Source organism: Simochromis diagramma, unplaced genomic scaffold (assembly GCF_900408965.1).
Source record: "Simochromis diagramma unplaced genomic scaffold, fSimDia1.1 OVJJ01000302.1, whole genome shotgun sequence".
Lineage (NCBI taxonomy): Eukaryota > Metazoa > Chordata > Actinopteri > Cichliformes > Cichlidae > Simochromis > Simochromis diagramma.
Genome location: NW_024386792.1, coordinates 1451561 through 1466726, shown reverse-complemented (window position 1 = coordinate 1466726; position 15166 = coordinate 1451561). Strand labels below are relative to the sequence as shown.

Here is a 15166-nt window from a genome sequence, read left to right as displayed (position 1 = left end):
AGTAAATAAATAAAAATCTTCAAATAAGTTCGTGAAAGTAATTAGGATGTGTGCTGCACGCGATCATGACTTTGTGGAGGCACATCAAAGATCTTCATAAAGACATTTACAGAACCTATGTTATGTGGAGCAGACGTACTGCATCTGACATATAAATGTCAGCGTCTGTGCCAGTACCAGCGTGGCAGAGCGGGATTTGCCTTTAAGTTATTTAAGTCAAGCAACATCAAAAGGAAACACCACATGCACTGTTTTGCCTTGATATTTATCCAGCTCATGGTTTGGTGAAATTGCAAACATTGCATTACTTGCAGGATCAAAAGCCCAAAAATATAAATATATATATATTTTACACATCTAGATGTTGCCATAAATCCGGCAGCTTATCACACAAGGTCAGTGTTATTGTCGGTCTGCTTATTTTAAATAAATATTGTAAATAATAAAAATGTGTTAAAGTCAATTTATATATATATATATACAGTGGGGCAAAAAAGTATTTAGTCAGCCACCGATTGTGCAAGTTCCCCCACCTAAAATGATGACAGAGGTCAGTAATTTGCACCAGAGGTACACTTCAACTGTGAGAGACAGAATGTGAAAAAAAAAATCCATGAATCCACATGGTAGGATTTGTAAAGAATTTATTCGTAAATCAGGGTGGAAAATAAGTATTTGGTCAATAACAAAAATACAACTCAATACTTTGTAACATAACCTTTGTTGGCAATAACAGAGGTCAAACGTTTACTATAGGTCTGTACCAGGTTTGCACACACAGTAGCTGGTATTTTGGCCCATTCCTCCATGCAGATCTTCTCGAGAGCAGTGATGTTTTGGGGCTGTCGCCGAGCAACACGGACTTTCAACTCCCGCCACAGATTTTCTATGGGGTTGAGGTCTGGAGACTGGCTAGGCCACTCCAGGACTTTCAAATGCTTCTTACGGAGCCACTCCTTTGTTGCCCGGGCGGTGTGTTTTGGATCATTGTCATGTTGGAAGACCCAGCCTCGTTTCATCTTCAAAGTTCTCACTGATGGAAGGAGGTTTTGGCTCAAAATCTCACGATACATGGCCCCATTCATTCTGTCCTTAACACGGATCAGTCGTCCTGTCCCCTTGGCAGAAAAACAGCCCCATAGCATGATGTTTCCACCCCCATGCTTCACAGTAGGTATGGTGTTCTTGGGATGCAACTCAGTATTCTTCTTCCTCCAAACACGACGAGTTGAGTTTATACCAAAAAGTTCTACTTTGGTTTCATCTGACCACATGACATTCTCCCAATCCTCTGCTGTATCATCCATGTGCTCTCTGGCAAACTTCAGACGGGCCTGGACATGCACTGGCTTCAGCAGCGGAACACGTCTGGCACTGCGGGATTTGATTCCCTGCCGTTGTAGTGTGTTACTGATGGTGACCTTTGTTACTTTGGTCCCAGCTCTCTGCAGGTCATTCACCAGGTCCCCCCGTGTGGTTCTGGGATCTTTGCTCACCGTTCTCATGATCATTTTGACCCCACGGGATGAGATCTTTCGTGGAGCCCCAGATCGAGGGAGATTATCAGTGGTCTTGTATGTCTTCCATTTTCTGATGATTGCTCCCACAGTTGATTTTTTCACACCAAGCTGCTTGCCTATTGTAGATTCACTCTTCCCAGTCTGGTGCAGGTCTACAATACTTTTCCTGGTGTCCTTCGAAGCTCTTTGGTCTTGGCCATGGCGGAGTTTGGAGTCTGACTGTTTGAGGCTGTGGACAGGTGTCTTTTATACAGATGATGAGTTCAAACAGGTGCCATTCATACAGGTAACGAGTGGGGGACAGAAAAGCTTCTTACAGAAGACGTTACAGGTCTGTGAGAGCCAGAGATTTTCCTTGTTTGAGGTGACCAAATACTTATTTTCCACCCTGATTTACGAATAAATTCTTTACAAATCCTACCATGTGGATTCATGGATTTTTTTTTCACATTCTGTCTCTCACAGTTGAAGTGTACCTCTGGTGCAAATTACTGACCTGTCATCATTTTAAGTGGGGGAACTTGCACAATCGGTGGCTGACTAAATACTTTTTTGCCCCACTGTATATATATATATATATATAGTGCATTTCTTTTTTATAAAAAACACAGTTTTATCTTCATGTCCTGTTTGAGTGGCTGTTTGCAGTTGCCTGGTCACAGGCGCTGATTGATGTGTCTCTTTGTGTATTTTTGCATTTCCTCTGTGGAAGGAAGAAAGTACTTTGTCTTTGCCTTCGGCCTCAAACTCTGATCTCTGCAGCCCCACAGAGTCCCGCTCACCACCACAAGATCTTCATTGTGCGTTTGATCCTATGTGATGCCATTGTGTTTACGTCCTCACCGGTTTTGTTCTCCCTCCGTGTCGCTCCGCAGGGTGCAGGGTAAGAGGAAGAGGGACTTCTATGCCAGAGCTTTAGGATGGCCAGTGAAGGCTCCACTATCCCCAGTCCTGTCGTCCGCCAAATTGACAAGCAGTTCTTGATCTGCAGCATATGTCTGGACCGCTACGAGAACCCCAAAGTCCTGCCCTGCCTGCACACCTTCTGTGAGCGGTGAGTTTCCAAAGTGCTGTAAGTGTTGTACTGTTTTATGATTTCAGACACATGATGCAGCCTATAACGGCACAGTAATAATAATAATAATAACAACAGATTTTTAAATGAATATCTCATTGCTTTAAACTTGTGCGTTGTTTTAGGAGACAGGTCTGCATCGCTGCTGTTGACTCTGGTGTGTTGGTGTCATCCTTGCTGTTAAGCAGCCTTTGTTTCTGACACAAAAGACAAACTGTTCACAGTGTGCGCCTGCCTCTTTGCTCTGGTTGTTTCTGGAGCATCAGTGTGCAGCTGAACATTATACAATCATTTCTAACTCTTTCTGTGGGGCATAGCTACTGTGTTTCACACATAGACGCTGGGATAAACATTAAAATATTCAGCTCCACCATTTACCTTTGTTTGACTAGATTAAAGCTCATATGAGCTGTCATGTACTATATTTACATGTGATTTGATGATCATCTTTGGGTCACTGTTTATTACATCCTCAGCAAACCGACAAAGAGTCTGTTGGAGGCTAGACAAGCTGTGACAAAACACTTATTTACCTCAAGCTTATTTATTTCATGTAAAAATAAGACTGCTGCACAATGGACAACATATATGTGTCATTGATGATATCAGTAAATGTAGTTCAATAAAGGAGAATTAAGATGAGCTGAATGAAAAGCACAGCAGCTACATGCATAAACAGTATAGTTTCACATATATGTTTTGTGTGCGTGGCAGGATTTTAAAGTATTCTCTGCCATGTTTGTTTTTCTTGTGCTTTATTTATTATTGTATTTTTTATATAACTTTGGATAAAGTTACATACTCATTGTGGTAGTGAGCAGGAAGCGGGCTTTTTTAGGGTGGCAGCGCAGTGAGTAGCACTGTAGCCTCTCTGTGTAGTTTCTAGCTGTGCCTGTTTACTAGTGCAGGTGTTACTGCATTAGAAATATAAATATATATACTGACTTTGAATAGTATAATATAAAAACACTACATTTAATGGAATCTCAGCATATACATATTTTATGCCAATCACATTTTCCTTAGTCATTAATGAAAGAGATTTTATTTTTATTTTTATTTTTTCTTTTGAGTTTGTGATTGGTTCACATTGCATCCTGCCTCCGGGCCAGTGACTACTGGGAAATCCCTGAGATGAATAAATAGAATATGATTTGATAAATATGATTTTATCTCCTCTAACACACATTTGGAGAGATAATTGGGTAACGTGGCAGTGCTACATGATGGGTGCTTATAACTCTGCTGCAACTTAATCAACACCTTCTCTGACATGGCGTCAGTGTCATAAAGCGCACATTAAAAGCTTCACAATGACAGGATTTATGGCAGGGTCATTGCATTTGAATACACTACATTGCACAGATGTCGTTGATAAGTGCTGCTGCAAATCACTGTCAGAGTATAATCGTTCCAACCACTAGATGGTCTCAAAGACAGGATTTTGACTTGCTCTGTTCTTCTTTTACTTGAAGGACAAATAAGCTGTTAATGGACTGCTAGATGAAAACTTTAAGTCAGGCAATAAAGCACCACATCTTGAAACTACAACCTTTTTAATACACCTGTCGTCCTCCTGCAGGTGCCTGCAGAATTATATCCCGGCCCACAGCCTCACACTGTCGTGCCCCGTGTGCCGCCAGACCTCAATCCTGCCGGAGAAGGGTGTGGCGGCGTTGCAGAATAACTTCTTCATCACCAACCTGATGGACGTGCTGCAGCGGGCGCCGGGCAGCTGCAGCCAAGAGGCCGCCGCTCTCAACAACATCACCACTGTGGCTACAGGCCAGCTACTCTCCTGCCCAAACCATGGAGGCAGCGTAAGAGCTCCTCACACTGACACCTGACAGCAAAGTCAGCTTTAACATTTAGTTAGGGTTATAGATGTTCAGAGTGGAGCTGAGGGTGAAGTCAGGAGATCACCAAGTCATTATGTTTCATAATCTGAGCATCTGTCATGCCTGTACACAATAATTTCATAGCAGTCTCGTCCACATCTGTCTGGGTATTTCAGCGTGGAGCAGAATATCAAACCAGCTGACGGTGCCGTGATTCAAGAGGTCGAGATCATTTTAAAGCAAAGAACATTATTTATTGATGGGCAAGAGTTTGTGCAGTAGACTGATAAAGTGACACAGCAGAGCAGTGTCCCCAACAAAAGCAGGAAATAGGACAGGACTCCTGAGTCTGGAGATGCAGAGTTGGCAGATGTGAGATGGAGACATTAAAGGAGTGTGTAAGCATGCAGGATCAGGAAGATGGTTTATTTCCTCAGCATTAATATGACTCGAGCCTATTATAAATTCAGATCCCTGCTTTTTCCTGATTTGTAGGTGATGGAGTTTTACTGTCCTCCGTGTGAGACAGCCATGTGTCAGGAGTGCACGAGCGGCGAACACGGAGAGCACCCGACCGTGCCTCTTAAAGACGTAGTGGAACAGCACAAGGCCTCATTGCACCACCAGCTAGATGCTGTCAAGAAGAGGTAGGCAGCAGCAGCAATAGTATTATGTAAATACTGTCATATTGCACTGCAGTGATGATTTTCCAGCTCTGTCACACGACCTTGACATTTTACTCGACTGCCTCCAGGTTACCAGAGATCGACTCAGCCCTGCAGACGCTGTCAGAGATTCTTCAGCAGCTGACCAATCAGAAGAGCGCCATCGAGGACGACATCCACGCGACCTTCGATGAGCTGCAGAAGACCCTCAATGTCCGCAAGAGCGTTCTACTCATGGAGCTGGAGGTCAACTATGGCCTCAAGCAAAAGGTGAGTGCAGAGTGAAGCAGCTGGGACTTTGGCTAAAATGTAACAACCAAATAGGACAAATGTAAAGCACTTAAATGAGCCTGATCTGGAGATTTTGGAGCACAGACTAAAGTAATCTTTTCACCTGTCACGGGTCCTTCAACAGGTCAGGGCTATCCAAATAATATAGATAGTATCAATACCAACACTGGTATTCTTACTGGCCCAATACTGACACGAGAGGATTGATGCGTCTGTTTGTTTCTCTGCTGTAAGCTCAGTAGATTATTCTCGTTTATCAGGCAGCAGACATGTCGGCGCAAACACCGCTCCTCTCATGCAGGCACATTTTGCTTCACCGTGTTTGTTGTTGTCCTGTGGTCATGTGACTTAGTTGCCAAATGAAGGTAGACAGAGACAGAGCCCACTGTCACTGCCATTCAGTGAGCCAAAGAATAACCATGCAGATCATGTCATGGTGAAAGTAATGTGGCAGTCACGACTGATGCCACTCCAAAGTGTCCATCACAGTTGTTACTTCAGCAGTCTGATTACCTCCAGACTATACACAAACATTCAAAAATATATATTCAGCCCACATAATTGTGTTAATTATTAAAATAGATCATTCTGTTGGAAAGGGAAAAAAATATATACCTTAAAGATGAATTGTATTTTTAAAAAATGGCTGAATGTGATAAGCTTTGTGTGTAATGTAGAGTTTATTTAGTGTATGCAGCACATTTAAACAACAGAAGGTGACCCAAAGTGCTTTAGAGACCACAACAAGAATAATAATAATAAAAACTGTTTCAAAATATGAATGAAAAGCTAACACAAGTACAATACTTGTGTTAAGGAAGTATTGTACAAAGTAAAAATCATGTGATTTAGTGGTCATTAAAATTGTTCGGACTCGCAAATGTATGATGAGTCATGCTTCTCCGGCATAAACTGTCTAAATGAGTTAAAAGTATCGATATCAGTATTGGTATCGGCCAGACTGGTCCTGTATTTGGTATCGATCGGATAGAAAGTAAAATAAATTTGCAGTATGGCACAGACTGCCTCTCCACAGGAAGGAGGTGCCGGAGCGGGGGCTGGTGTGCTGCATTGACCCATGAGCCAATCAGCCGGTTGGGTTAAAAGCCTGCTGACTCCCTCGGGGAGCTGCATCACATGGGCACAGCTAATGATTTACAACTGAGTGGCTGATGATCGGTCACAGCACTGCAGCCCACGGGGAAGCTGTGCTGCTGCTCCTGCTACATGAAGCCGGTGTCCCGCGTGCGCTCTTGATTTGGGCGTGCCGCGCGTGGGGAGGGAGCACAGTCCGGGCCGCAAAACACTTTGTCACTTCACCGTGAATTTCTCGTCCTACAATGTTACAAAGAGTCTTAGTTTTCCTGCGCGGATGAGCTGTGTGGGTGAAACACTGGACGCTATGGCGTCTCTGGGAGTAGAAGAGGAGTGTGATGACGGCCGGACGCCGGTGAGTTTGTCTCGGTGCTTTAACGTGTGCAGCCTGCGGTAATGTCGCACTTTTTTAGCGCCAGATTAACTTAACGTGTGAGCGCAATCCACTATACAGCGCTCACAGGTGTGCTCGGTTTCACGGGGGATTTACAGAAGTTGCGCTGCTTTCTAAACACATGCGCAGTCTGTTCGCTTCAGTATCAAGCGCAGAAAATAGGATGCGCTGCTTTTTGTTTTTGTTTTTGTTTTCGTTTTGCGGCGTTAAACATCGGCGCAGGAAAGTGCGTGTCGAGCATGGTAGTAAATCACGTTTTGTTTTTCGCCTTGAGAACTCCAAGAACACATCAGCAGCAGGGTCAGCCGCAAAAACCCGAGTTCAGCTTGTCACAGCGCTCTTAGTAAACACCGACAGTAGCAACTAGTTAGTAAAGCTGGTTATTAGCGGTTAAATGTGGCTTAGGTTAGCGCGTTATTGCTCAGGAGGGTTCGTCTGTAGAATGAGATAATAGGATGACTTAAAGATTTGATTCTGGATATTTGATCAGTTCCTTATCCTCAGTTACCAGGTAACCAGACCAGTTTAAACACCTGCATTTAGACACACTCACACTTTATCTGCAGTTCAGTTGCAGTGAAAAGGTCATTTCTGTATGAAGGTGTTTTATATCTGGTTATCAGATACCTACAGTTTTCTGCACGTTGCTTCTACCACCTGTACAAGCAAGCGGTGGTAAGCTTTTTGAGTCCCAAAAAGCTGGTGGTGGGTTTGAAAAAAGCTGAAGGAAACCAGTAAAGCTGTGGCAGCTTCCGCATGGGAGGCGTATCTGAATATCCAGCATTACAATCAAAGCAGCCCTTATTTTATTATCAGAGTGCCTGAAAGAAGATTGCAATTAAAGAACAGCAGTGTGGTCGTAGTAAAGTGACTAATTTACAAATTAAAATTAGGTAATATAAGAAATCACATTTTTATTGCATTATATTTACCAGCAGCTTAATAAACTAACATCCCTGTAATCCTTAATTAATACCATATATTTGCTCCCAAGCTGAGGATTGCCAAGTACTAATAACCTGATCTGATATTAAAAGCGGACACAAAGGCAAAGCTAATGTTCTTTTTGTTAGTATAATGTAATCAACAGAATAACTGCAAGAAAAATAATAATTTTGAAAGCTTCGTAAAGTTTTGTCTAAGCTCAGTGTCTCTCTGCTGCCCCCTGATGCATGCATGTGTAGGTGCTCCAAGCCCAGCTGGACACCCTGCTGCAGGGCCAAGAGGGCATCACCAGTAGCTGCAACTTCACGGAGCAGGCCTTGAGCCAGGGCACCGAGGCCGAGGTGCTGCTGGTGAAGAAGCAGATGGGCGAGCGTCTCGTCGAGCTGGCCAGCCAGGAGCTTCCGCTGCAGCCCGGAGAGAACAACCAGCTGGACTTCCTCGTAGAAACGGAAGGACTAAAAAAGTCCATCCACAACCTGGGCACTATTGTGACCACCAACGCCGTTGCCTCCGAGACTGTGGCGACAGGCGAGGGGCTGCGGCATTGTGTGGTAGGCGTGCCCACCTCCATCACCATCACTACTAAGGACAAAGATGGAGAGCTGTGCAAGATGGGCAACGCAGTCATCGCCGCTGAAATGTTTTCGCCTGATGGCAGCAAGTGTGACGGAGACGTGCTCGACAACAAGAACGGCACTTATGAGTACCTGTTCACAGCTCCTAAAGAGGGCACGTGTACTTTATCTCTGCGCTTATATGACCAACACATCAAAGGGAGCCCCTTTAAGATAAAGGCCACCAAATCCATTGACGTGTCACCGACTTCAGACGGCGTTAAGAAGAGGCTCAAGTCTCCGGGCAGCGGACACGTCAAGCAGAAGGCCATCAAGAGGCCGGCCAGTATGTACAGCACAGGGAGGAGGAAAGAGAATCCCATTGAGGACGACCTTATCTTCAGAATCGGTAAGACCGGCTCCCAGCCGGAGGGCTGAACATCAAACCACTTTCTTTGAACCGCAAAGGAGGATGTAAAGTGTAGTCTACACTGTAAGGAGCTATCAGTGGGGAAAAAAAGTTTATTCAAAATGCATAAACAACACAAGCTGGCTATAAATTGCTAATGCTACCCAGTCATGTTCAAAGTGTTAAGGCGAATGTGTGACTCACCTGCCACTGAGACACAAACTTCAATACAGGAGAGGTAAATTTAGGTCAGAGTAATGAGCAATATCCCAAACTAAGCCCTCCCATTACCATTATCCTCTTTTATTATTGTGGCCCACCTCCAGTATCTTCACGGCCTGTCGGGGGCCATGACCCACAATTTGGGAATCCGTGCACTAGGGAAAATTCAGTTAAATAGCTGATTAACAAGTATTTACGAGCAATTTAAAAAGTGACAGAAGATCAATAATAATATGATTAATTCAGCTTCTTGAACATGAGGATTTAGTCTTGTGTTCATATGATTTTAACCCTGACATGTCACGTGCTTCAGTTTTTGTGACGTCTACATCATCAATGTGATAGTTTTTGTCGTTTTCCCCACAAAAACCCAGATGTAGCAAGAAATAATAACTAATACTTGTATTAAATATTATTTTAATACAAAAAAATGGTAGAAGGTTCAATAAACAGCTGTCCATTTGCAATTCTTATTTTTTCTACCCAAAAACAGACCAAAAAAACAATGTAAGTAAGATAATACTAGTAAATATGGTTTGGAGACGTCTGTTTCACGGTTATGTGAAGTATAAATGTTTACACAACAGAGAGCTTATTACTGCTGGAGTGAAAATTGAGCATCAGGTTACCTTTACTATGTAACCAATAGACTTTACATGTAGAAAACGTACGTGTCATCATCATCATGGTGAACGTGGTCATGTTTCGTGTCTCACAGGCACAAAGGGAAGAAACAAAGGGGAGTTCACGAACCTGCAGGGAGTGGCTGCCTCCTCTCAGGGGAAGGTGCTGATAGCAGACAGCAACAACCAGTGTGTGCAGGTGAGAACGAATTCCCTGAAGCATCTGCGCCTGTTCTCTGAGATAATATATGAAAACTATCTAATATTTAACATAGTGTTTTATTTTATTTCATTTTATTTTTTAACCAAATCCAGATTTTCTCCAACGACGGCCAGTTCAGAAGTCGTTTCGGCATCCGGGGCAGGACTCCGGGTCAGCTGCAGCGGCCGACAGGTGTGGCCGTGCACCCCAACGGCGACATCATCATCGCGGACTATGACAACAAATGGGTCAGCATCTTTTCGAGCGAGGGCAAGTTTAAGGTGAGTTTTATTTATCTCTGGGACTGGGTCGTTCAGTAGATTTTTCCTCAGAACGGCAATAGTCGGCATGTTCCCGGGTGGGCTCCAGTGCCGCTGCAGCTGTGCAGAAGGTCACACTGATTTTTGTCCTCGAGTCAGATGGTTACACTTTCTCACACCTCATTTGCAAATTTCTCACGCGTTAAGAGACTCACTCATGCTGGTTTTGACTTCCCCTTTTCAGCCTTCTTATCTTCTGTTAAAAGAGTGCAGATTTTCGGGTTAAAACCACTGGTTTCCTGAGTGGGATCACCCTAATAGGACTTAGGGTGTGCTCTCAGTCTACATGCAAACACATAGAAGACAGCTTCGGGGGTTTTATGTGTTAATACAAACAGTAATACTGACCATTACTTGTGTTTTTGTGATTGTAAGTACTCATTTCCTCACGCGTGGCTTCGTGAAATAAAATCTCTCCAGAACAAGATCGGCTCGGGGAAGCTGATGGGTCCTAAAGGCGTGTCGGTGGACAGAAACGGCCACATCATCGTGGTCGACAACAAGTCCTGCTGCGTCTTCATCTTCCAGGTCAACGGCAAGCTGGTCACCAAGTTTGGTAACCGTGGCAACGGTGACAGGCAGTTTGCAGGTACACTCAATGGTAATACAGTGCACTGCTCCAAGATAACACAATTCAGTCTTTCTCCAACCTGCATGCTGAATGAAGAGGAGCCGCACTGACCTCATGAGGGTCATTAATATGGAAAAAGCAACTTTAGTCCATCGCATTCGTCCATTATTATAAACGAAAGTGTCCCTAAAACAGCATGGTGTCTCATTAATCATGCTATGAGTTGGTTGTATGTTTGTTTTTTGTCATACATTTAATCTGAGCGACAGATGTAGGAGTTTTAAGACTGACACTGATACCGATATTTTGTCTAATATGTCGTCTGATAGCTTTTCTTTTCTGACACATGAAACGTAAACAGATTTCCCTAACATGTATTACGTGTAGTTATTTGAGTTATTACTATGATTATATGGCAATTCAGTTTAAAATAATTTTGTTTTATTGTTTTAAAAAATGTTCACGCTCTGCCTGACTCTCCTCAAATCAGCTGGTTGCTTGTGGCTAACAGGGAAGTTGCAGAGTGCCCTCTGGTGGATAAACTATGCAACAGCAACACTCAAAGCATGATTAAAGGGTGCTTCGGTCTTCTTTACTTTTTAAAGTTGGATTTATGGCTATTATAAATGTTGATAGCAATATATCAGAAAATGGCCAATTACCTGACTGATATATCAATATTATCCAATCCAACTTTATTGACCAATATTTTGGTCATGCTCTAACATTAAAGCATTAAAAATCAGTGTACTTTTATTTTTATTTTTTTATTTTTTTTGTCTGTTGCTGAATTCGTTTTTGAAGCTGCATGTCCTCCACAAATATGTCCTTGTGACATGTGCAATGAAAATAAAGTTGAGTTCTATTCTATTCTACCTGTCATGTAGGAGTTTTCTGAGTTTTTGTTTTGTTGCAGTCAAGCAAAACTGTACAAATGATATCTGAAATCTTCTTCATATTTCTAATCCAGGCCCTCACTTTGCTGCTGTCAACAACAACAACGAGATCATTGTGACAGATTTCCACAACCACTCAGTCAAGGCAAGTGAACTCCCAGAGCAGTCTGTGTGTTACAGGAATACAGATGTTGGCAACTGCCACCAAAACGTGATTTACAACGCGTCTTCTACTCGTATCATTCACATTAAAAGGCTATTGTCACATTCATCAGTCGAAGGTGGGAAATTTGTCATGTGGACGAGGATTTTATGACATTCCAACAAGTTCGGAGTCCATTTATAGTCAGTGTAGTATTGACCAATCATGTCTGAGCAGACAGTCTGTGCAAAGAGGAAACCATCGGCTAAGAATACGGTCTCAAATCCATCAGCATCTGCTTCTTATTTATTTAAATGTATCTCACTGCATTTATCAGACTGTAAACCAGGCCTGATGCACACAACAGTGAGTCCTGGTCTGGATATCAGTGTTCTGTTATGTGAATATGTGCTGGTTTCATATTATTATTATTTTTTTTAAAGAAGTGTTCTCTCTCTGCTGTTGCTTCTCTGAAACCATACTGCAGGTGTTCAACACAGAAGGAGAATTCTTGCTGAAATTTGGCTCCAATGGTGAAGGCAATGGCCAGTTCAACGCCCCCACAGGAGTGGCGGTGGACGTCAATGGAAACATCATAGTAGCCGACTGGGGCAACAGCAGGATACAGGTACGCAGAATGAATCATTTCTACTCCTCGAAGAATCTGTTAATACAAACTTCTGTTTCTTTTTTTTTTTTTATTAAGTGGCATCCAACATTACAATCTTGCCTCATAATGGCTTATGAAATGTTACCAAAACACCATTAATAGTATATTTATACACTGATCAGACGACTGGGTTTCCAAAACCGCAGCTCTTGTGGGGTGTTCCCCGTCTGCAGTGGCCGGTATCCTTTAAAAGTGGTCCAAGGAGGGAACAGTGGTGAAGCAGCGACAGGCTCATGGGCGGCCAAGGCTCACTGATGCATGTGAGGAGCGAAGGCTGGCCTGTGAGGTCCGATCCAACAGACAAACTACTGAAGTTCTGAAAAAGTTCACCCTGGTTCTGACAGAAAGGTGTCAGAAAACACTGTGCATCAGTTTATTGTGTATGAGGCTGCATAACTGCAGATCAGTCAGGCTGCCCATGCTGACCCCCAACACCAACACTGGGCTGGACCCCAAAGCAATGATCTGGTCTGAATCAGGTTTTCTTTTACATCATATGGATGGCCGGTGTCCGTATCACTTACCTGAGGAACAACTGGCACCAGGATGCACTGTGGGAAGAATTCAAGCTTGGTGAGGCATTGTGATGCTCTGGACAATGTTCTGCCGGGAAACCTTGTGTCCTGACATCCATGTGGATGTTACTTTGACACGTACAACCTACCTAAGCATTGTTGCAGACCACGTAAATCTTTTCATGGAAACTGCATTCACAGATCGATGTGGTCTCTTTTAGCAAAGCAGAAATGGTTTAGGGAGGGTTTGAGGTGCACATCGAAGAGTTCAAAGGTGTTCACTTGACCTCCAAATTACCCAGATCTCAATCGAGCATCTGTGGGATGTGCAAAGAAGTCCAATATATCGATGCCTCACCTCATGACTTACAGGATCTGTTGCTCATATCGTGGTGCCAGAATCCACAGCAGACCTTCAGGGGTGTAATGGAGTCTATGGCTCGGCAGGTCAGACTTGTTTTGGCAGTATAAGGGGGACCGACACAATATTAGGCATAATGTTAGGCCTGATCACTGCACGCTGGTGTCTAAAATACATGTTTTTGAACCTCCTGAGACCCTGCGTCCTCAGATGGAGATCTCCCATTTAGCTTTTCTGCACCTTGTATTTCACAGACCTCGTGCATCACATCTATCCCATACAAAAGCTTGGGTCTCAGAAGGGTTAAAACAATAGAAGGCAACAATTGTTGCTTCCTAAAAACTATTTTGGTCACTACATCATCCATATTCATGAAATCATTATTTTTTTCTTTCAACTTTATAACTAGGTGTGTTGTATTTTCCACAAAAAGAATGAACGAAACACTGATTTCCAGCAGTGATGATATTGCTCTCTCTCTCTCAGGTGTTTGATGGCAGCGGTTCATTCCTCTCTTACATCAACACATCAGCGGACCCCCTCTACGGCCCGCAGGGACTGGCGCTCACTTCAGACGGACACGTCGTGGTTGCCGATTCTGGCAACCACTGCTTCAAAGTCTACCGCTACCTGCAGTAGCCACTCGACACAAAGCCTGTACAGTGTACATATGTACAAACACGCAGTAGTACGGAGCAACTGGAAGTTTTTTGCACTTCCCCCCCCCCTCACCTGTTCACTCTTGAATCTTGCTGTCATTGTGCCATCTGTTTGACCTTTCTCCCTCCCCAAACTAACACGAGAGACTTTATTAGTGGTGCGAGGGAAGCGAGATGACCTCTGACCTACACGAATGGCTGCTGCTGATTGGTGCTCACTTGAGACCTCGTTCACCTTCCATCTTAATGTGGAGTATTTGAAAAGGCTTTAACGCGATCCACATGGTAGAGCTTTGAACTGCCACATGGCAGAAACTGAAAATAAATAAATAAATACTTTTGCACTTGTTCCTCAAATCACTGGCTGTATTAAGTAAAGTCATAATTAAAGTAAAAGGTACCTTAGTCACCTGAGAAATAATGAAATTCCATCTATAGCAGCAGTGACTACAGCTTCCTGCTAAATGCTCTCGAGGGTTTTTACATTTTGCCTCTTCACTATAAAAGTGTTCCACCCTCTGTAGGTATAGCAGGGTATTTAAGAGCATGATTAAGATGTTTTTGTGCATGCGGTTTTTACTTAAACACCTTGAACTGTGCGTATGAAACAGTTTCCAGCTGAACACCTTCTAACAGAGACGCTGTTTCACTTCTATTTGAATGTGAAAGCTCTTCAGTGAGCTGTGTCATCACTTTGAATTAAAAAAACAAACAAAAAAAACCCCAGTATGCTGACAAGTGCGACTGTATGAATTAAGGGTACCAAACATAAGCCACCTGATATGCTTCTGCTGTGTATGATGCCTCTTAACATTTCTGCTGTGATCGTGTGCAGACCCCTCGAGTTGCAGAATTTGAATGAAAAGCTAAATACTTGGAATGAACTCGGCAGGATGCATCCTATTAAGTTTCGATTGAAAGGTTTCTTCATCACGCTGAAAGTAGAGGTGCAGAACTGCGATCACCGTCACTCCTCCATGTGCTCTCATAACTTCAGATAAATCTATAGAGTGATTAACAGATTGTGTTTTAGCAACACATAATTTGTCTACCTTCACAATCAGCAATAGAAAGTTTGGCAGTCGAGGTGTACGTTAAGTGATAATGCACTGTGTTCCTATTAGAAAGCCTTGTTTGTCTTCAAGCACACAACTGTCATTATTTGTTATCCAGAATCGGGTCATCGATTTTCTACACGA

At 43.2% G+C, this 15166-nt stretch overlaps 1 protein-coding gene across 6 annotated transcripts in view; it reads left to right on the top strand.

The window, feature by feature from the left end:
• The window catches only part of trim2a (tripartite motif containing 2a), a 31046-nt gene extending 16371 nt beyond the window's left edge, over positions 1 to 14675 (top strand). For 4 of the 6 annotated variants that reach the window (XM_040023728.1, XM_040023726.1, XM_040023727.1 and 1 more), the window contains exons 2-12: positions 2396 to 2574; positions 4178 to 4415; positions 4929 to 5080; positions 5188 to 5368; positions 8063 to 8786; positions 9727 to 9830; positions 9947 to 10114; positions 10574 to 10754; positions 11695 to 11765; positions 12250 to 12390; positions 13795 to 14675. In XM_040023728.1, the coding sequence (XP_039879662.1) occupies positions 2441 to 2574; positions 4178 to 4415; positions 4929 to 5080; positions 5188 to 5368; positions 8063 to 8786; positions 9727 to 9830; positions 9947 to 10114; positions 10574 to 10754; positions 11695 to 11765; positions 12250 to 12390; positions 13795 to 13947 (2247 nt within the window). In that variant the 5' untranslated portion in view covers positions 2396 to 2440 and the 3' untranslated portion in view covers positions 13948 to 14675. Of the gene's footprint in view, positions 1 to 2395; positions 2575 to 4177; positions 4416 to 4435; positions 4832 to 4928; positions 5081 to 5187; positions 5369 to 8062; positions 8787 to 9726; positions 9831 to 9946; positions 10115 to 10573; positions 10755 to 11694; positions 11766 to 12249; positions 12391 to 13794 lie in introns of those variants that run through there. The other 2 variants (XM_040023730.1, XM_040023731.1) reach the window with 2 other exon arrangements.
• The last annotated feature ends 491 nt before the right edge of the window (positions 14676 to 15166 follow it).